Below are 21,673 nucleotides of genomic sequence, written 5' to 3'. Positions count from 1 at the left end.
CCGAACTTGCTTCTCGCTCGAGGAGGGGTAACTAATAAATGGTGAAAGTTATTGGTAAGACTCATTGCATTATGGCAATCACCTCACTTATGATACATGGAAAGATATTGAATTAGAGAATGAGAAGTCAAAACTCCTCTACACACTTGCAAGAACTTATTAAGAGAAGGTAGAAAGTGAGTGTGTGTGTGTGTAATTTTAGTCTGTATTTTAGATAAATATATAGTTACATGTATGATTATATTTAAAAAGTCCCATATTAAAAAAAAAAAACTTAATAAAAATATTAAGTAAAAAATTAATATGATAGTATATTCCATGATAAGTATATATACAAATGATTTAACGTCATTTTCACTTTCAACATTTTTCTTTTCCACACTTATTTTATGTGACTTAAGTTTCGATTGAGTTTAATTTTGAATCTTGTTGTAAATTAAACTTAATTACTTATATACCATTGTTAATTGATTCAAAGGCAAAAGTTACATTACTTTTATTCATGTCATCATATATTTTTATGAATCTCACAACCGTAAACCAGGCAGGAGTCTTATTGGACTTAAGCCCTTACCAGTGAAAAACGGCTCAAAAGTAATTTTTTAAAACATTGAGATTTGTTTCTGACGTGGTGCACAATCCGTCGCTCTTTTTTTATGGTGGGGGCAATTGTCCCCACTCAAAATTTCTTCTTTGCTATTATAAATCTACCAATTTTGTTTTTCTGAATTATATACCTATATATTTTTAAAATTGCCTCCTTAAATTACAAAAATAATAATAATAATTAATTAATTAATTTTTCCCACTTCATGGTTTACACCTTTTTATCTTCTTGTTTCCCCCTCACATAATTTTTTAAATCTATTTCTGATAGTAGGCGCCAACATCGCATGGTATGGTATACATTTTTATTTTATTTATCTATTTTTTTTTTTCTTTCTTAATTGGTATTTACACACACATGTTTCTACCGAGACTTTAACTCCTGACATCTTTTTAAAAAATAAAAGCCTGATACCGCTATGCCGCTGACCTGTTGATGCATACATTAAAATTTCTTAGTTGCACGATTGTATTCTTCTAATCATCTATGAAACATTGAAATTTCCTAAATGATTAAAAGAATATAATATTGTAATCAAATCAAATTTCAAAACTTGAAGAATCCCACAAAACCATTACATTGTAGGTCGGTTCTTGAATAATTCATGTCACTTATATTTCGTACGCTTGTTTTCGAGTGAATTTTTATTCAACCTTTTTGTCTCTGCCACGGTTAGTAGTGTGTTGCAAACCATAAAGGACATAAGTCGACACATAATATTAAAAAAATTATTAGATAGTCTTGACTTATACATCATCTAATGATAAAGTCCAATTAAAACTTATGTTTATCTTATTAAATTCTTATATATCCACTTTTCTCACATGGTTTAGGACCAAAAATTTTCCCACAGTTAATAAATGACTAGAATTTTGGATCACTAATTCATGTAATACTAGGCAATTTGATACTTCTTTTGAATGATATACATTTATTTTTTATTTCTTTTCTTTTCTTGCTATTTTTATATAACCAAATGAAACCTAAAAGAGTATTTAAAAAATTCCTAAAATTAGAAGACCTTCTCCTGTTGGAGGAATTAATTAACAAGATCTAAGCAAAATCTTAATAACTGGAAATGAATTTAACTGTAATTAAAAAAAATGTTGGAAATCCTACTTATTTATTTCATCAATCTATTATATATTTGATTAATCTATTAGTACTATGTTTTTAGTCGAAATAGACTAAAGTGTTGTTAGATAAAACTAAAAATTATGTTGTGAAAATACTGAAATTTTAAGTGGTAATAAATATTTTTTGAAATCCTTTTGAATTTCCTGCATGCAACATTCAGTCATATTTCTATCACTTAAAATTTTATTTTATTTAAGTGATATTCAAATTGTATTATTAAACACACTTAATTGAATAAGCTTTTAATTCATTGAGAATTAAACACTTAATTAAGTTTTCAAACAATAAGATATTTTTTGATAAAATTAAAACATACCAATTAACTTTTTTTTAATTTTAAATTTTCTAATAAGTGAAATCTGTTTCAATTAGTATTCATACTACATTATCAAGTGCACTTAACTAAATAGATATTAATATATTTAGAATTAAATTATCAACTAACACGATAAAAAGGAAAAAAGAAAAATATGAAGATAAGGAGGATATGCCTCAAAGAATGAGCCTGGAATTTTTTTTTTTTTTTTTTTTTTTATCATTGGAAAGGCACAAAGGCCAAGCCAAAGTGATAGTACAGAAGCATAAGCCAAGACAGATGAAGGCATACAAATCATGAAGCAAAAATAAGTAAAATGAAAAACAAGCTCCAGATTTTTTGAGAAAGAGCCACCGCTCTAGAACAGAATGTTGGGATTTATATGCCTTGGCATAACAAATTTCTATTTGGCTTATAGTAACATATGTTTCTGACATATCTGAAATATTTATGATTTATATAATTTGTGAATTCAATGTATTATGTTTCGATTCATTATGGAATTGATAGTGTCCACTTGATTACAAAAGATATTTATATATGTATGTGATTGCGATCAATACATGAATATAAATAGTAATCATAAATTATTCATAGTCAGTAATTATAGATGGACTCATTATTAACTAAGATTTGAACTGTATCCGCGTTAAGTTGAGATATATTGCGAGAGCCATCGTATGCAATTGCTCCTTATCACTGTCATGGCATTTGACTCTCGAGCATGAGAGAAGTATAGACTCTTTTATTAATTAATAATTACTTTAATTTGTTCGGCAGATACTTAGGGATCCATAGATCGGCACTTTGGGTGGTTACGTAATTAATAGTTAGAGGGTTATATTCTCAATATTTACATCCATGTTACTTGTATTTATTTTGTATTGATTATGGTTGATCACAAATTAAATTCGAAGGCCTTCGTATGTTTTAGATAAAATGTTTTCTATATATTTATTTAGTAAATTATTATTTTTTGTTAAACAAATATTTTATTGTGATCAAGCCAGAAATAATCAAAGGTAACAATATAATTATATTAATTATGTTGTCGAATTGATAATTTTATAATCCGATAAATAATTATGCATAGAGGGGTCAAAGTGCAACATTGACTTAGAGGTTATTTACTATTTAATTGGAGTGCAATTAATTTTTTTTAGTGGAGTAAAAATTAATTTATGAATTAATTGAATTAGGTCCATGGTTTAATAGATCAGACCAATTATTAATTTATAGTAGCCAAGAAAATAGTAAACCCAAAAGATTCTCACCCATAACCCAAGTTGATATTGGAGTCCTATTAGAATTGGGATATGTGAATTAAAGATTAAGAAGGATTTATTGTTTACTTTCCTTATCTTTATGTTGCCTATATATACATGGGTCCATGTATATATTAAGGTAGACTTTTGAAAGAAAAATGAATATATTTTATCTTTCTATTTTTAGGGTTTGCTTTCTCTTTTGAAAGAGACTACCACAAGCCTTGCAAGGTCATTCATCGAGGTATATTAGTAATTCCTAAAGGGAATATTACTATCAAGAAGAAGGAGAAATGATCTTGCTAAGAGATTTACAATAAGTAAAAACATTCACTTTAGATAAAAGATTTAAAGGTTTTCTCAAACCTTTGATGTAAGTATTCAATCTATTAATTGAATGATACATCATATTTTATTTTTGCATAAAACTTGTCTTCTATATATGAAAATTCTTCAAAAAAATTTTAAAACTTGCACGTTTCCTATCACGGAAACCACCAAGAAAGAAAAGCAGCAATTGGAGTGATCAAAAGTCAGGCCATCATCAAGACAACAGCTCCACAGCTGCATCCATAAGGAGCTCCACACACCCACCCGCGCACAAGATCAAATCAAGCCTCTAGCCACAAAAAAACAAAAAACGACAGAAAAAACCACCCCCAAGGCAAACTTATTGAGATATATCTAGCATGATCGTCCTCAAATCTAGAATAGATCAAGATATCATCAATGAAAATAATGACAAACTGATCCAAATAAGCCCTGAAGACTTTGTTCATTAAGTCCATGACAAACTGATCCAAATAAGCCCTGAAGACTTTGTTCATTAAGTCCATGAACACTGCTGGTGCATTAATTGTCCCAAACAGCATGACACGAAACTTATAAGAGCCGTATCCAGTGAGAAACACGGTCTTGAGTTTATTACATGTGAGAGGCAAGCAAGGACACCTCCCTACTCCAATTGAAGGGAGCAGCAAGCAAAACAGAATGGGGACTAGCTGAGAGTGAGAAAGGGTAGAGAGAAGAGAGGAAAATTAGAGGCCGCTCGATGTAGAGATCTATCGAATGAGCTTTAGAAATAACAAAATCAAGACTATACATTTCTTTTTACTTAAATATATATATATACACAAAACAAGAACAGAATGAACATTAAAGTGTAATTTACACGAAAAATAAATAAATAAATAAAAGCTTTTCTCTTGCTATTTTCATCATATACTAAATAGATACACATGTTTACTGATTACGTATGTTAGTTCTCAATTCATTTATACAGTAATATGCTCTTTAATATGTACAAATATATATCATTTTCTTGTGTTCAGTAGTCTACAATTAGCTCAATCAACTTCCTACCAACACTGATCCGTCTCCCAATTCCGGCGAGGATAACCAGAAAATCCCGCCGTCGCTGTTGCTGGAGAAGCCGAAATTCCGGAATACGAAACGAACGACAGGTGGAAGAGTTTCTGGTCATAGACCGCACGCTTCTCTGGATCCGAAAGAGTAGAGTATGCGGCATGGATCTTCATAAACTCGTCGGCTGACGAGTCCTTCCGGTCCTCCGCCGCCGCGTCGGGGTGGCAAATCCTGGTGAGTCTGCGGTACGCCGCCTTGATCTCGTGAGGGGTTGCCCCCATTGGAATTCCGAGAACTTGGTAAAAGGAAGCGGTCGGTTTGGGAGGGCAAAGGCAGTTGGAGCTAGTCGAGGCGGATGCGATGACACGCGGTGGTCTGAATCTGACGCAAGACGGCGAGGGAGTGGAATGAGTGAAGGAGATTCTTGAATGAAGTGAGGCTCCAAAAAGGGAAGAAGTGGAGGGGACAGAGAACATGATTGTCTGAGAGGCAAAGGTAAAGGGTCTGTCGTGTGTATGTAGATATAAAGTTACACATGTACACACCTATATATACATATATGATTTGGTGAACTGTAGAAATGGCGGGTAATGGTTATCTTGGGTTAGAAGCTGAGTTGGCACAGACCTTATCCAAATTCGTATCGGATCTAAAAGATGGTCGGTGCCTGACATGACTGAGAAATGTGACTTAGCTCCATGTCACGGGCCTCAAAAAGCGGATCTTTTGCACCGCATCCGGAACCAAGTGACTTCTCTTCTGTCCACAACTTTTTCGGTGATTAACTTCCGAAAAAAAAAAAAAACCTTTTTCGGTTATTAAACTAATATTATTTCAAAATTCAGTTAGACTAGTACCTATTTTAAATTATTTCCATTAACTATGTTAGTTTTTAGATTGAGGGTGCTTCCGAATCCAATCTAAAAACTTATTATGTGGGTTAAATTTAATTCATTTATATCTATTTTACTTTTTTATTGGATTTTTGAATATGATTTGAAACGATATTTTTTCTCACTCAAATTTGTAACGTTCCCGTTACATTCGGATCACCTTGTCTATCCGAAGTGACCCATCCGAAGTCAGACATTTGGTACGACACCGAATCAAAAATGAATCTGACTATAATACCAATTATGAAAAATCAAGTATTTAGTGATCCGACTTAAAAACTTGAATTATTAAATAAAATTAACACCTAAACTATTATTATACTCCTCTGACTTTCCATTCCAATTCCCAGTAACACTTAGGTTGATGGGCGGCTGATATGCCCGGTGGAGAAGGGACCAGTAAGGATTCAGCCATCAAGTTTGACCCAAGCAAAGACTGGTCATTTATCATAAATTTTCTTTTAAAAGCACTTCCTAATTTGGACTTATTCCCCAATTTTGGGGGTAAGAAAAGATTCTAAAGTCAACAATACTTGCCCCAATTTTGGGGGTAAGAAAAGATTCTAAAGTCAACAATACTTGCCCCAATTTTTGGGATTAGAAATTGAAGGCATTCCCATCTTCCAAGTTTCAGTGAGATCAAGCAGTGAAACAGCAATCATGAATAATACATGAGTTTATAGAAGATTAAATATAAACTATATAAAAGAATTCCATTACAAGAGATTTTCATTGATAATTTATTTATGTCACACGTTACAATTTGTAGGGAACAATCAGAGAAAACCCCTATTAAAAAAAAAAAAAACATGTACACTACTAGCATGACCATGTTATCTGCAGCCAGTTCCAGTTCCGGCTCAGGGCCAAAGCAACTCTACATCAAACACCTCTCGGCAAGACGTCCTCATAAGCCTCTATTTCAATTCCTGTCACTAAGCGCTTCAATTTTCTAACAATATCCACAAAAATGGCAGTAGAAACAGAAGCAGATGAGAGCCCATTTGTGAGGAGGATCTTCAAATAGATTTTTTTTTCTTTTTATTTGAAAAAATGAGCTCTACTTCTCATTCCGTCTCTCTTCCCTCTCAAATTCTGGACAACATTCTGATCTACACTTTCGAAAATTTTCGCAGAACACGTGGGCTGGTCACATTTCGTGAACTCATGCTTGCAGTACGTAAAAGTCTACGAAACTCTGATAGGCTTATCTTACCGTCTTTGTCAATATCTGCTTCCTCAAGAAGTGGGTCTACAGAGCCCTTTAAGCATGTGTGCTGCCAAGGCAATAGCATAATATTAAGAGCCATATATCATGAGGTTATAATAGTTCTTCTCCCACATATTTCATACCTCCCCAAAATTTCATGCAATATCATTTCAACTGGCTAGAAAAGGTACTTATGAAAAAACCAGAGTTGAAACTTGAAGGATACAAAAAGAATGGATTTGGGTGGGTATAACCACAGTCAAAAAATAATCCCATTCTCATCCATACAGGAATGCCAGAAATGAACTTACCATTTTTAGTTCTTCTGGGGTTATATATCCATCTTTATCCACATCAAATTTCTCAAAAGCAGCCTGTGATCTCTGCTGCCACTTTTCTGAGTTATGTTCCTCCATTTGATGGACATGCAGAGTGGCTGCAACAAACTCCGTGAAATCGACAAGTCCATCAGTGTTGATATCGATCTGCCTCAAGAAAACAATTAATCTCTCATCAGGATCCATTTGTAGAAAAAAATACAATTCACAACTAAGAACCAAGTGCAGAGATCATGCCTTCAAAGGTATAGTGTGTTATACAAGAAATGATACGAAAGAAAAATCATGGAAGTGCAATGATATATCATGGATGAAAACTAAATAAAACTTCTTGTCCATCTCCCCAGAAAGAGTCATGTAACTCATTTTTTTTGTAGTGTGGATAAACTGGTAACGGGAATAGTGGCTCAAAATGTGAAAAAATACATTGTGGGCATGAAAGGGGGTCTGGAAACCTGGGAACTTCTTTTCTAAAAGAATAGGCTTACCGCTTGAAGAATCTCCAAAACACGTGAATCTTTCAACTTCCAAGGAAGATCTTTAGCAAGGGCCTGCATTGACCAGCCATGTTATGGAAAATGTGACGAAAATGTATAAATGCATTACGAAATATTAAAGATCGAAATGCAAATTCAAAATCAGTCTAGCCTTGTCCTACAATGAACAAATAAAATAATAATTATTTGAAGACTAACCTCCCACAATTACAATGAGGAGAAAACATACCTGCCTCATTTCTTCAAGACTAATGGCACCATTTTTATCCACATCAATTGCATGAAACTGATCTTTGAGATCAGCCAGTTCCTCTTCATCAAGTGTGCTTGCCAATGCCTACAAGAAAATGGATTTAGCAATTAAAAAATATGATGGAGAGGAACATCATAGTTCTGCATTGAAGTTCCAATCAAAAGAAAATTTTCTTACTCTGAGAGCGAACTGTTTCAGACGACTGTACTTCACAAATTGCCGCATATTGTTTAGGATTGAAATATCTAGAGGAATCTCTGAGGCATCTCCCCCTTCTCTAACCCATGGATGTGCTGGGAAAGCGGGAAGATATTAGGACACTAAATCATATACTAGTAAAAAAGAAAAAAAAAAAGGTTCATCAATCACATATTAATATATGAGAAAATAGAGAATCACAAAGGTTCATGACAGTCACCAGAAAAATCTTGGTAAATGTACGTATTCTAGTTTTAATTGGAAAGACATTTGGTTCATGGTCAAATGATTAAGGCAAATCAAGTTCCTTATCAAATTCAGCCTTCTATCACTCTCTGTAGCATTTCTTGGTTGCCTATGTTTAAATCTACAAGACCTATAGTGCAAAATTTCTCTAAACCGCCAAATGGAGTTGGTTAAAATTCAAAGGCATTTGTCCAAAATTTCTTCCAACCACTGACCCAAGGATTCGGTATTTGCCCAAAAAGAAGGTTGATGTCTTGCTGAGAATAGGCTAAATTATAATCTTTAACTATGACAAATTACATTATGATCAATAAAGCCCACTCTAAGTAGATATATTTAAGGCTCAACCCCAACGGTCTTTAAAATTTTCAGTTCAAGTTACACCTATATAAACAATATCTATTTTTTCAGTAGATGAGCAGAAACGTACATAGGGCCTGAGCAGCAGTAAGTCTAGCACGCGGATCCTTCACAAGTATTTTTTTTACAAAATCTTTAGCACTGTTGCTTATGCTTGGCCATGGTTTGCGACGAAAATCAGGCTTGTTCTTTAAAACCTGAAATATTAGAAATATTAAATAAGTATACCAAGAAAAAGAAAAATGACAGAAGCTAAATGGTAAATAGTAAAAATATGTAATAAAATAATAATAATAAATAAAATAAAATAAAAACTAAAGATTGAATCGATCAGATCTGAAGAACTTTTGGACTGCTCATCTATCATCTTCCATGGTAAGATTCAAAGGCTGCCTACCCACTTACCCAGTCAACCCACCAACTACTCACACTGTATGACCTGGATGCCAGAACTTCCTAGTTAACTTATGAATATCCCCCTCTTCTTGCATGGAAAGATTGGCAGAAATCCTTTTTCTTACGACATCCCAATTAATTTCAATCAAGTATATCCTTAAATAACAATGACATCATACATTACAACATTTTAGAAGTGTTAAACTGCAAGATATCGGTCAGCTACAAGGACCATGATTCGCTCACCAATCATATTGATAATCATCCTTTAATCAGGCTATAGTTACTAATGCAAATCACCTCATAAAAGAAAAGTTGTTTTCCCCTGGGCTATATTTATTGCACTTGAGATTGATTCCTAACAGAAAATGAATGCTTCAGCTGGTTAGCTAATCAAATAATCTTATTCCAAATTATCAATGGTGGCAGCTCAAGGGAGATTTTTACAAAATTATGCCATGTGATCTGTTAATTTGCAGACTTTTTCTTTGAAAGTCAAGTGGAAGTTGGTTTATAGTCTCTGTCCCTTGTGAAATGGACTTGATTAACTACAGGAGTTCTTATTTGAAGCTACCGTTGTATGATGTGCCGAGAAAAATAATTTCTATCAGAAACAGAGCCTTGGACTCTTAGTAGATAAAGGGAATCTGTGAAACAAGTAGGCAAATGACTTGGCATGGGAGGTAACCTACAGGTAGGTCACTTACTTAAGCAGCCTTAAAATTGACCGAGAACATATTTGATCCCGATAAATCACTAGAAAGTAATTGCAAAACAAAACATAAACAAAATGGTAATAGAATATATATAGTACTCCGAATGTACTTAAGTAAATATCACTGACAAGAATATTATTAGCATATGTTCTGAAGAAGGCATACATGATTTACTCAATGAAGTAGGTTATTCAAAAATAAGTTAAAAATTCAAAAAGAAGAAATGACACAAACATAACTAATATATCACACGGAAAATAAAATGATTCATGAAATGAGAAAACTGGAATAATATGAACTCCTAAACAACAAAAGGAGGAGAATGTTCAAATTTACTCTATGCTAAAACACAATCAGGTTGTTTCATAGAAGAAATCCACAAACAACATAGGGTTCATGGAAATTCAAGGAGAAATACAATGGAAATAGGTTCAGGAAATGACATGCAAAGCACAAAATTAAAAAATGGGTAATATGCAAATACAATCCTTGTACTGAATCCAGAAAGTTAAAGCGAAACAACTCATCCTACAGAAAGCAGGAAGAAAATGCCAACAACCCAAACCTAAACTAAGTATATATTGTACCTCCTTGAATATACCATCCTCTGTTTTATCCCAAAAGGGGCGCCTGCCACAGAGCAAAATGTAGGTAATTACACCAATACTCCAGACATCTGATTCAGGACCTGATTTACGTTTCAGTACTTCAGGAGCAACATAGTAGGCACTGCCAACAATATCTTGAAACTTCTTCCCTGCATTAGTAATAAAATTATGCATAAAAGACTTCAAAATTCCGAAACACAAATGGCCAAATATAAGATCACAAAATCTTTTATGGAAAAAGCTACGGAGATCTTCAAATAAGAGAGGGCAAAATACAATATTAACTCAATACATATGTTATATTATTCTCGTTAAACAACAGAACTGACTGGAGAAAAAGAATCGAACTGAAAGATATATTATTATATTATGAAATGATAAGATGTCTCATCAGCAATTTTGGGAAATTCAGTATATTAATATTAGCAGTAGAAATTTTACTCACCTGGTCTTATAAAATCTGACAGACCAAAATCGGTAGCCTTCAAAGGTGAATCCACTTTTTTGGACTTGAAAAGAAAATTCTAGAAGAACGAGAGAAAATGTAAGTGAAGCACCATTACACAGATGATTCCAGAAAACAAAAGCTGAAAATCTTATGCTCAAGTGAACTTTGACAATACCTCCGGTTTCATGTCACGATGCACTAAACCATGTAAATGGCACTCAGCTGCAACTTTAAGCATCTGCCGCACAATTATTGCAGCATCTTTCTCGGTATAACGGCTGTCCTTTCTGATTAGAGAACATACATTATCAGTAAGTGACTTAGTTGCACTTTTAAGCAGAAGTATATACCATAAAGCAACCACAGAATAGCACAACAGATAATTCATCACATCCAAAAGTTGAGATTCTTACTTGGCCAAAATCCTATCCAGCAATTCACCACCCTCGCATAACCTGAAAAGAGAAGATGTCAAGAAACCACATAAGATCATACTAAATTGATGTCAGCTATTTGATTGGGGGCGAAAAAAAAAAAGGAAAAGGAAAGGACATATAACATTTCTGGGAAGGTAGAAGCAATGTAAAAACATACATGTGATTTAAATCTAAAATTTGACAATTTTAAATACCAATAAGCTGGGAAGAGAAGGCGTAGCATGTGAAGAACAAATTAACTGAATATGGAACTATAAAAAAAGAATCTCCAAAGAACAAGACTTACTCCATAACGATATAGACATAAGATTCGTCCTCAAAGGCATTATAGAACTGAACCACATTCTCATGGCCAGTTAAGGCTTGCAATATCTTTACCTCTCGTTTAACATCCTCAACAGCAATAGGAAGAACCATCTGCCAAAAATGCAATAATTTGTTCCATTACATTATAGCAAATATAGTATAAATGTAGAATTTAGTAAACAACTGTAATATTTTTTATTTTATTTTTTGATAAGTACTGTATTATTAAAAGGCAATTTTTTTTCTCAAAAATTTCAAGCTTTACTTATTAAACTACAATTCCTCGTTTAATTGTTTCTATGATCCCATCAATTATATTAGCAGCACTATGTGTTACTCAAATGACTAAGCAAGAACACAACACATTGTTTTTTTCTTTTCTCAACATAATACATTGTTCTCTTTCCGAAGCAACTGTAACAAAAAATCAGAGTTGTAGAAAGCAAGCAGAAAACAAACGTGGCTGGATTTTTTAACGTAATATGCATCAATATAAAGCCGGATTTGCAAGGCCACATCACTAATGCAAGCGTTCCAACCAGGAGCTTCTTCTTTAAAGCCAGTTTAATTACGGAATGATATCAGCAACACATATATTATTGTATTTGTTTTGTATTAGCTAAAGAATTCATGTTCGTCCAATAAATGTGGGATAGATAATGAAAAACAATGGGCATTTCTACATTGAAATACAGTTCCAGGAAAGTCAAACTTTGATCATCTATAGAAACATTAAATTTGTTAATCTTTGAAAGCTCCTCAATCATCATATATCACGGAAAACAGAATCCCCATTAGTTTCCACCAGAATACTGGAATTAGACAAAGCCCCACTTTAGTGAATTCAATAGCGAAAGCAAGCAAAGTCTTTTCCTTGCAAATTGGTGAGATGGTTCTATCTCAACTTACAAATATCACAATTTCACCAGCCATATCAATCCATTCATTCCAAATTGTTTAAGAACCAAATACCCAGATCCACTCAAAGGACCCTCAAATCATCAGAAAAACGAGAAGACTGCAAGTGATGAGACCCAGTTGATATATATTCCACCAAAGATAGATAGGTGAACATACTGCCCAATTAGATCGTTGGGAAATATTCATTGAAATACCAAAAGACCTTTCAACAATCTTTGGAACAAATACCATCATTGTGAGAGTCGATATTTTATTATCATTAGCACTAATCAATCAAAATACAAAATCCTAGTCTGACCCTATATTTTTGAGAACCACATCAACGACCCCCAAAAACTAAATTGAAATCTAAATCCCGGAAAATAAATTCCCACCAATATGGGGGAATTTTTTTTGACAAACTCAATTTCACACAGCAAATTTTTTTATAAAAAAATGACCAATAACACAAAACCCAAATCGAAAAACCAGTATAATAAAGAAATCATTACCTTATTCTTCTCAATTTTCTTTACAGCGACACGATCTCCATTAGACTTATCGGCGGCAACATAGGTATACCCAAATTGGCCGTGGCCCAACAATTTCCCAATCGTGTACCTTTTGTCGAAATCTTTCGCGTACCCAAAATCGGTTCGCTTCCCGCATGGAAGGACCCCACCTTTTTGCTTCGAATTCGCCTTGTCTTTCTTCTGTTGTTGTTGTTGTTGACGATTTCTGTTACCCTCTTGCGTTTCCTGTTGTTGACTCTCTTGTTTCCTGTTCGTAATTGCTGTTGATGATGGGTTGGTGCTCTGTTTGCGGTTGTTATTGACGGTCACGACGGTGGCGGTGGCGGTGGCCGTGGCGGTGTTGTTGCTGTTAGAGCCACTTACCTTGGTCGTTGAAAAACAGCTGCCCATGATTGTTTGCAGAGCAAAGAATTTTCAGAGGTTTGGAGAGATCAAAATCATTAGACAATTCAATGGGTAATACTAGCAATGAATCATATGTGTGTGTGTGTGTATATATATATATATATATATATAAATAGAGAGAGAAGAAGACAGAAATGCAATGAGATTAAGAATGAGAGGAAAGTTTGGAGCAGATAGAAGGAAGAAGGGAAGAAAGAGGGGGGGTGTGGTGGGGGTAGTGATGGTCAGAATAGACTTTTGAAGAACGGGAGGGAGGAGAGAGAAATAAGAGAGAGAAAGAGGAAAAGGGGGCGCAGGAGCTAGCCTCCCCCCTGTTTCTCACTCTTGGATGGAGAAAATTAAAATTGGATTTTTAATGGAGTAACTATTTTATTTCTGCATTTCATTTGATTCTATTTACCTCTGTCATTTTTATGTGTTTTTGTTTTTCCTGTTTTTGTGTTTTATTGGAATTTGGAAGAGTTATACGGCACGTGATCTTCACGCTCCTTGGAGAAAACTTGGTCAACAATGTTAAGCGTGAGTTCCATTAACAGCTGAATAATCTAAGAATTTGTTAAAATAATAATAGTATAAAATATTTTTATTCATTTATTCAGCTTTTGGGGAATGAAATCGCTAATTTATAGCTAATATGTGGACGTTTTTTATTTTAATTCTATAAAATTATATATTATTTTTTAATTAATATATATTCTGTTTTAAAATTATATTAGAATCACAACTTTTAAAATTATAATTACAAAACTAACGTCTTACAGAAATGTGTACATGCCATACTCATATCTCAGCCATGTTCGGAAAAAAATAATAATAATAAGTTAAATTTTATAACATTTCTAAGTGTGATAGACGTTTCAATAGTATTAAAGAACTTTTAAGAAAAGTGTCTATGCTTTCTAAATATTATGTACGTTTAAAAAGTATGAATACGTCTAAAAAGTATGAATATTTTTAAGAAAGTAACGTATTAGTATCCATACCTGTCAACAAAAGCGGAGCCAAAAAATTTCAATTGGGGGTCCAAATAGTGATATAAAGATATATTTAAAAAATATTTAAATTATTACAATAATTTTTTTCACAATTTTTAAAGTACATTTTAAAGAACAAAACTATAAACGATACAAGAAAAATAAATAAAAATTATATTAGTTATGAGTCCATTAATAAAGTTGTCTTACTTATGTGTGTGTGTGTGTATATATATATATATATATATATATATATATATAGAGAGAGAGAGAGAGAGAGAGTATTAATACGTTTTAGCAAGTCTTTACAAAATAATAAACACTTCTATTATTAAGTTTGAATTTTGAAAGCCAAGACCAAAAGTTTCAAAAAAGTCACAAATAATTTATTTCACAAACCATTTTTAACCCCTCTACTCCGCCCTGCGTATCGAATATCGATACTCATGGATACGTGTCCGATACTTCTTAAACGTATTCATAATTTTAATATATATTTTTTTATATCTAACACGCACACAATACTTCTTAAATATTTTGACTGCGTATCTGACATTTCATAACACATTTTTAATAAGTTTAAACATTAAAATGCAACTTTTCCAACAATGATAACATAATATAATTGTTAAGAAAAGTTCAAATTTTATTAAGTAATGACTAGAGATGCTTGTTTTTTATATTCTAAAATGAACTTCTATGTTTTATTAATAATTGCATTTCAATTCGTAATATTTTTTAAAAAATTTGATCAAATTATATATATATATATATATTTTATAAGTTTTTTATTGTCGTATCCTACTATCATATTTTTTAAAAATTTATATTGTATCGTCGTACCCATATCATATCATATCTGTATTTCGTATTCATATATATGTGATTATATATATATATATATATATATATATATAAGTTTTTTATTGCCGTATCCTACGTAACTGTATCATATTTTTTAAAAATTTATATTGTATCGCCGAACCCATATCATATCATATCTGTATTTCGTATTCATATATATGTAATTCTTAGATGTACGCTTATAAAATAATTCAATTTTCGGGTGTTGTTTGTGTGTGAGGAGAGGGTTATACCTATAGATTGTAAATTACATGCAGCTGATTATCAAACATATTTAGAAGGTATAATTTTTTTATTTGAGAAACCCCAAAAAGGTGATATAGAACCTGAATCTAAATTATGTAGTTCACCATATTATATCAATTGACTGGATTTGGCTATTAGTCAGTCAATAAAATTACATGGTGATTCCGAATCTCAATATATTATTGATGACTTTTTCTGCCCTCTTTACTAGGTAGTATTTGTTTGTAAACTGTTTAAGACTGATGATCCTAATATATTCCTTATTATATTTATTTAACTATTTAAAAATATCATGATTCACCAACTAATGCTTTGGTCCATATATTTCCCTGATGATGATTAAAATCAACCAAAGTGTCATTTCAACACCGAGACTAATATTTTTATTTTTATTTTTTTTAATGTGTTTCATAAATTACAATAGGTTTAGATTGAGATCAATTTTATCGGGGCGAGATATGTAAAATAATTTACTAAAAATCGATGAGTAATTTTATTTTTATTAAATTTTAAAATTTTTTTTTTTGTAAATATTTTGTGACAATGAAATATTAATAATAATAATAATAATAATAATAATATTTTAAAAAATATTTTACATTCAAATAGATAGAGTCTAAAGATCACTTGATACAAATAGTACCAAAGTCATACGTTTGAGGTTATATATTGTTATCAACAACAACATTGTTATCCATGAAAATTAGAATGGATCTTTAAATAAATAAAAGGATAAATTAAGAAGGAAAGTAGTTTAAAACCCTTAAATCTCATGCAATAACAGCTCACATTCTCACAAAAAGTCACCTCTTAACAAAACCGTTCCCAACTGCAGCACTGTTTTTCGGGTGATAAACTGAAAATTAGAATAAAAAATTTAAAATAAAAAATTAAATTTTTTGTTAGGTTTCAATTTTGTTGAAATTGTATAATTTTTATTCACTTTTACTGTATGGATTAATGACACTATGAAAACGCTTTTCAAATGAAAAAATGCCAATTACCAAAATAAAAAATAAAATAAAATAATGTCAAGTATTGTGTCCTATGCATTTTAGAATTAAGGAGTGCCAAAATCAATAGATTATAATTAATGATTGTAACAACCACTGTAAGTTAGATTATTGGTTTATAAGTTACTCCATGTGAACAGATTTCTTCTCCAAGCTGCACGTTCACTATACATTATAAAAAAATAAAAATTTAATTATTTACCAAAAAATTATTATTTAAAAAAATAATAATTATTACTTATGTAAATTATACACATATACCTTACGAGTAATTCTTAATAAAATTTAGCAATAATAGATAAATAGAACAAGTACTTTTATTTATTTTTTATTTTTTGAAGCCATAATCTATTACCGAGCACATCCTTTCTATAGACATTTCCTACAGAAAATTTATGAAGTGGTCCTAAGAGGACTAGTACACTTGACCTTACCAAGATTTCTAACATTTTTAATTTTAAATTACCTTGATTTGCTAGTCTAATGCTCTACTGATCTAAAATAAATATTAAAAAAATGTTCTGTTACCGAGATAAATTATTATTTTTTAAATTACATATAAAGTTAATGACATGCATATAAAAATTACGAAAGGTGTAACTAATTCGTGTGAAAATTGAAATGAATTTTTATAGGAAATTTTTTACACCCAATTCTTTGACCATGTGAAAATTATTGTAAAAGTTTTAGTGTAGATAATAACTGTAAAAATGAATAATACGATTAATAATTTTAATTTTAAAAAAAAAAAAAGGAATTATAAAATGTGTCGGTCGAAATTGGTGATTTACTTAATTTTTTTTTTAAAATGACAGATATTGTGGAGGCTTAGATGAATAATGATTACGAGAAACATTATGGGCCACATGTCAGCACACGATGGGTTACACAAATGTGGGAGAAAAAAAGTTAAAGAAATAAAATAAATAAAAAAGATGGTCTTACTAGCACGAACCCGATCATTATATTTCCATAGTCAACTTTAATATATATATATACATGTAGAGAGAGAGAGAGAAGTGCAGGTGGACCAGCTCTAAGCTTATGACGGTGTTGTTAAGTATATTATTTTCATGGCATGCTAAGGCCAAATATTTTCTTTCCAGGATACACGCGTTTTCTTTTATTATTTTATATCTTTAAATATAAACAAAAATTACTTAACTTATCTCTATTTAAGGTTTATTATCTTTAACTCTCTGTGTTTTGAATAATTACCATCACCTACCCCTAATTACATATACCCTCTACTCCACTTTAGATGTCTACTTTTAAAATTTTCACTTTTATTATTTTTTTATTGTAATGGCATGAATTAATTTTCAAATTTATACTCATGTTACTTTTAACTTTTATCCTTTCAGTGCAATAAGAATAAATTGGAAAAGTTATAAAATATGGTGCAATAATTTTTGAATTAGGACAATTATTGTAAAAAGGTTACAAATAGAAAAGTCAATATATATAGAACGAAGTCAGTTTGAATTTAGCTTACCTTTTAACCCAAAAAAAAAAAAGAAAGTCAGTATGTATTTTGTAAGTCGAACCATCTTTAATTTCACTAATAGTGACTATGTGGGGTATAATCTTTTGTGGCAAGTCTTTTTAGCTTCATATAATAAATATTTGAGGTGACTATAAATTGGATCAGATTAAGCATAAATTTTAATTTAATTCGGTTGTAACGGATTTAAACATTATAAATCCACCCCTAATTCATGGGGTAACAAATCGGATCAACGAATTGAGATTAACATTAATTCACAAAATAAATGATCACTAACTAATGTATTCTTATAGGCCATTAAATGATCACGGACTAATTTTAGTTTAAAAGATTATTAATTAGTAATACATTCGTAGAATATATATAAATAATCAACAGGCCTGTGGCCTAGCGGTACAAAATTCCTACTTTTTAAATAGAGGTGAGGGGTTTGAACCTTAGTGGATACAGTGTGTGTGAGTCCCAACTAGGAAAAAAAGAATATATATAAATATATCACAAATCGGAGCAGATCGGAATTGTGATAGCTCAATCTGCCATTTTATTGAATCTGCCATCCATTCGTAAAGGAAGGATAGAAGAGGGGTGGAGGGAGGGTAAGAAGGAAGAAACAAACTTTCTTCATTAGGTAGAAATGAAACAATGAAAGAAGATAAATGAGGATGGATGAATCATATATCATTCACCCTTCACAAATATTTATTCCTCCAAATATGGACGGAAGATATGAAAGAAAAAATGGCAAGGCTATTGTAAAAAAATTTAAATCATAAAAATTTCCTTATAAAGTTATAATTAACACACTATCTTCTCTTATCTCCTAACAAACAAAATAAAATATTATTTTATTTTCTTTTATTCTATTCAAACAAATAAAAAGAGAGAAGTATACAATTTCTTCTAGGGGTGGCAAAAGTTAACACGATTTGAACACGGCACGAGTTAAATGAGTTTGGTTGACCTTAAACGAGTTCGAGTCATAAACGGGTTGACACGATTAATCCGTTTAATTAATCGTGTCGTGTTTGGGTTGAGGGGTTCAATTCGTGTAACCCATTTATACACGTTTAACTATATATATTGTAAATAAATTTCTATTTAAGTTCTAAAATTACTATATAAACATGTGTCTTATAATTTAATTTTAAGTAAACTATAAACTATTTAGTAATTTGGTTGATTAAAACTTATATTTTTTTTAATATTTATTATTTTATTGAGTATTATTAATAATTTAAATAATATAATTTTTTTTTTTTTTTTTTTTGTAAATAGGTCATTAAACGGGTTACACGTGTAACCCGTTTAATAAACAGGTCGTGTTAGTGTTGAGAGTTCCTGATACGATTATTAAACGGATCGTGTTCGGGTTGAGCTGTTTAGTATAATACCCTTAAATTTACACGACACGATTATGACCCGCAAACACGAATTGTCATCCCTAATTTCTTCCATAGGATATCTCATTCATTTATTTTTCTCTTCTTTCCATCCAATTTTCTTCTTTTTTACCAAACGGAGTATAAAATTAATTTTTAACAAACTAAGTGGTTATTTAATTAAGTGCGTTTGATAACGCAATTTGTGTATCACTGAAAAAGAATAACAGCACTTAAAATGGATAAAATTTTAAGTGAGAGAGACATCACTTTATCATTGAATATTGAACACGAAAAATTCAAAAAAATATTAAAAAATAATAATATTTAACAATTATCACTTAAAAACTTCCGTATTTAAAATTCAGTTCTTAAATTTAATGTACTTAATTTTTAATTTTACTAAACAGCACCAACAATCTAATTTAATCTGCATAAATCGGATCGAATTCGCGAATTGACGGATTAAATACCCACCTCTAATAAGTATGCACTTTTTTATTTGTTTCTTCAACTTAAAACTTTCATACTTTAGTTCTTGAATAAATAAAAATCAAATACAACAAAACTAAAAAATAAAAAAATATATATTCTTAATTAATTAAAATGATATATATATATATATATATATTTTATGCTAAATTAGAATAGTGAATATTCGAACACAGACATACCTATATTTGGAGAGCTGAACACTCTATTAATTATGCAACTTATATCAATGATATGATCGGGCGTAACTCGCCCACAAGGCAATCACAATCACTCCTCTTTGGGGCTCATCGTCCTCGTTGACCACACTTCCAGTTTGGTCAAATACTGATATCATTTGTAACAACCAACTCTATTATATAATATGATATTGTTTATTTTCGATCTGAACCTATATAATTTTGCTGTTAAATTTTATTTTAAAAGGCCTTATACTAATTAGAGATAACGTCACTATGCATTTCACATTTTTCGTAATATAAGATTATGTACCCGTACCTCGTTTAATGTAATATGCTGGCAGTATTTCACATCCGCCTGCGACGCACCCGCGGTCACAAAGTGGCTACAGTAACACTGCGGTCACCATAGAAATGTGTTCATACTCCATGGACACAAATTCATTGGCAAGCGATGTATGTGGACCACGTGGTAGCTATCCATCAACTCATCAAGTGAGGAAAGTGAGTTTTCTCAACTAAGCCAACAATTTTATCCAAAAATCCATATAACCAGGACCCACACAATTATTCCTCCTGATTTCTAAGACCCAGTCAACTTAATTGTGGTTCAAAACTAAATATTTTCCCACCAACTCTATCGACTTTTTCTCAGCTCCGTCGACTTTTTCTCCTGTGATTAAAAAAAAAAAACAAAAAAACAAACAAAATATTAAGAAAGAAGAAAAAAAAAATTGAAAAAGAAGAAGATATCGAAAACCAATAAAAACTGCTCCTTAAAATTTGATTTGTTATATACTTATATTGTAATTGATTGGGCAATAGTGATGACGTGACATGCTTGACTCAAGTTATATTTACTCGTCTGTGTTGATACTGTACACTAAAATAACACCGTTTAGATTATAACATTGACATCAAATTCTCTCTCCACCATATGGTAGGGATGACTATTTTATCCGACCTATTCAGTTTTCATTCTGTTCTTAATGGATTTAAGACGGGTATGATAAAATAATTAAAAATTAGAAACGAGTTTAGGATGGAGCAGATTTAATGATGAACCCACCCTGCCTTATATATGTATCATTAAAAAAATTATAAATATATAAAATATATATTCAACATTTTTAAGACCTTGTTATCCATTAATATATTAAATATCTACTACTTAATAATTTAGTTGAGTCAATTTATTTATCAGTCCAATTTAAGTACCTTTGTCCTAGTTTTGTTAAATTCTTGAATTCTGTTTTTGTTTTTGAAAATTAATTTTTGAATCTCAACCTTTCAAATAAAAAGAGGAGAACATTTGAAAGTAAAATGGAAAAACACGTCTTTCTTTTGTACTCTTGTTCGTTTCTTAGGAAAATTCCTGATTAGTCCTACTTTTTAATTCTAAAGAAAAATAAATCCTATGAAATCTTTAAAAAGACAAATAAATCTCAATTTTGAAAATTATTTCCCAATAAGTCCAGATTCTGTGAATAATGAATATTTTTTATTTTTTTACTAATATATATATATTTTTTGGTACTAAAATACAAATTTTCTCTCTACTTTCAATAAATCCACTTATACTCAC

The 21,673-nt window shown here is 31.2% G+C and overlaps 2 protein-coding genes across 2 annotated transcripts; both read right to left on the bottom strand.

Annotated features, from left to right (window-relative positions):
- Window positions 1–4,502: 4,502 nt before the first annotated feature.
- Window positions 4,503–5,223, bottom strand: LOC132284426 (chaperone protein dnaJ 11, chloroplastic-like). The gene has a single exon (XM_059786545.1). The coding sequence runs from the start codon at window positions 5,164–5,166 to the stop codon at window positions 4,684–4,686; it is 483 nt and encodes a 160-aa protein (XP_059642528.1). The 5' UTR covers window positions 5,167–5,223; the 3' UTR covers window positions 4,503–4,683.
- Window positions 5,224–6,286: 1,063 nt separating this feature from the next.
- LOC132282484 (calcium-dependent protein kinase 28) lies at window positions 6,287–13,771 on the bottom strand. Its single transcript, XM_059784186.1, has 12 exons — window positions 13,009–13,771; window positions 11,577–11,707; window positions 11,267–11,308; window positions 11,029–11,140; window positions 10,851–10,929; window positions 10,385–10,554; window positions 8,756–8,882; window positions 8,059–8,174; window positions 7,858–7,965; window positions 7,620–7,682; window positions 7,105–7,278; window positions 6,287–6,860 (listed from the first exon to the last, which is right to left on the bottom strand). Exons 1-12 carry the CDS (start codon window positions 13,417–13,419, stop codon window positions 6,696–6,698), a joined length of 1,698 nt encoding a protein of 565 aa, XP_059640169.1. The 5' UTR covers window positions 13,420–13,771; the 3' UTR covers window positions 6,287–6,695.
- Between the last annotated feature and the right edge of the window lie 7,902 nt (window positions 13,772–21,673).

Source organism: Cornus florida, unplaced genomic scaffold (genome assembly GCF_030987335.1).
Source record: "Cornus florida cultivar Cherokee Brave unplaced genomic scaffold, ASM3098733v1 CherokeeBrave_3.0.0_Hap2_Chr11, whole genome shotgun sequence".
Taxonomy (NCBI): domain Eukaryota; kingdom Viridiplantae; phylum Streptophyta; class Magnoliopsida; order Cornales; family Cornaceae; genus Cornus; species Cornus florida.
The sequence above is the reverse complement of the archived record's forward strand: the minus strand, read 5'-3'. Positions and strand labels throughout refer to the sequence as shown.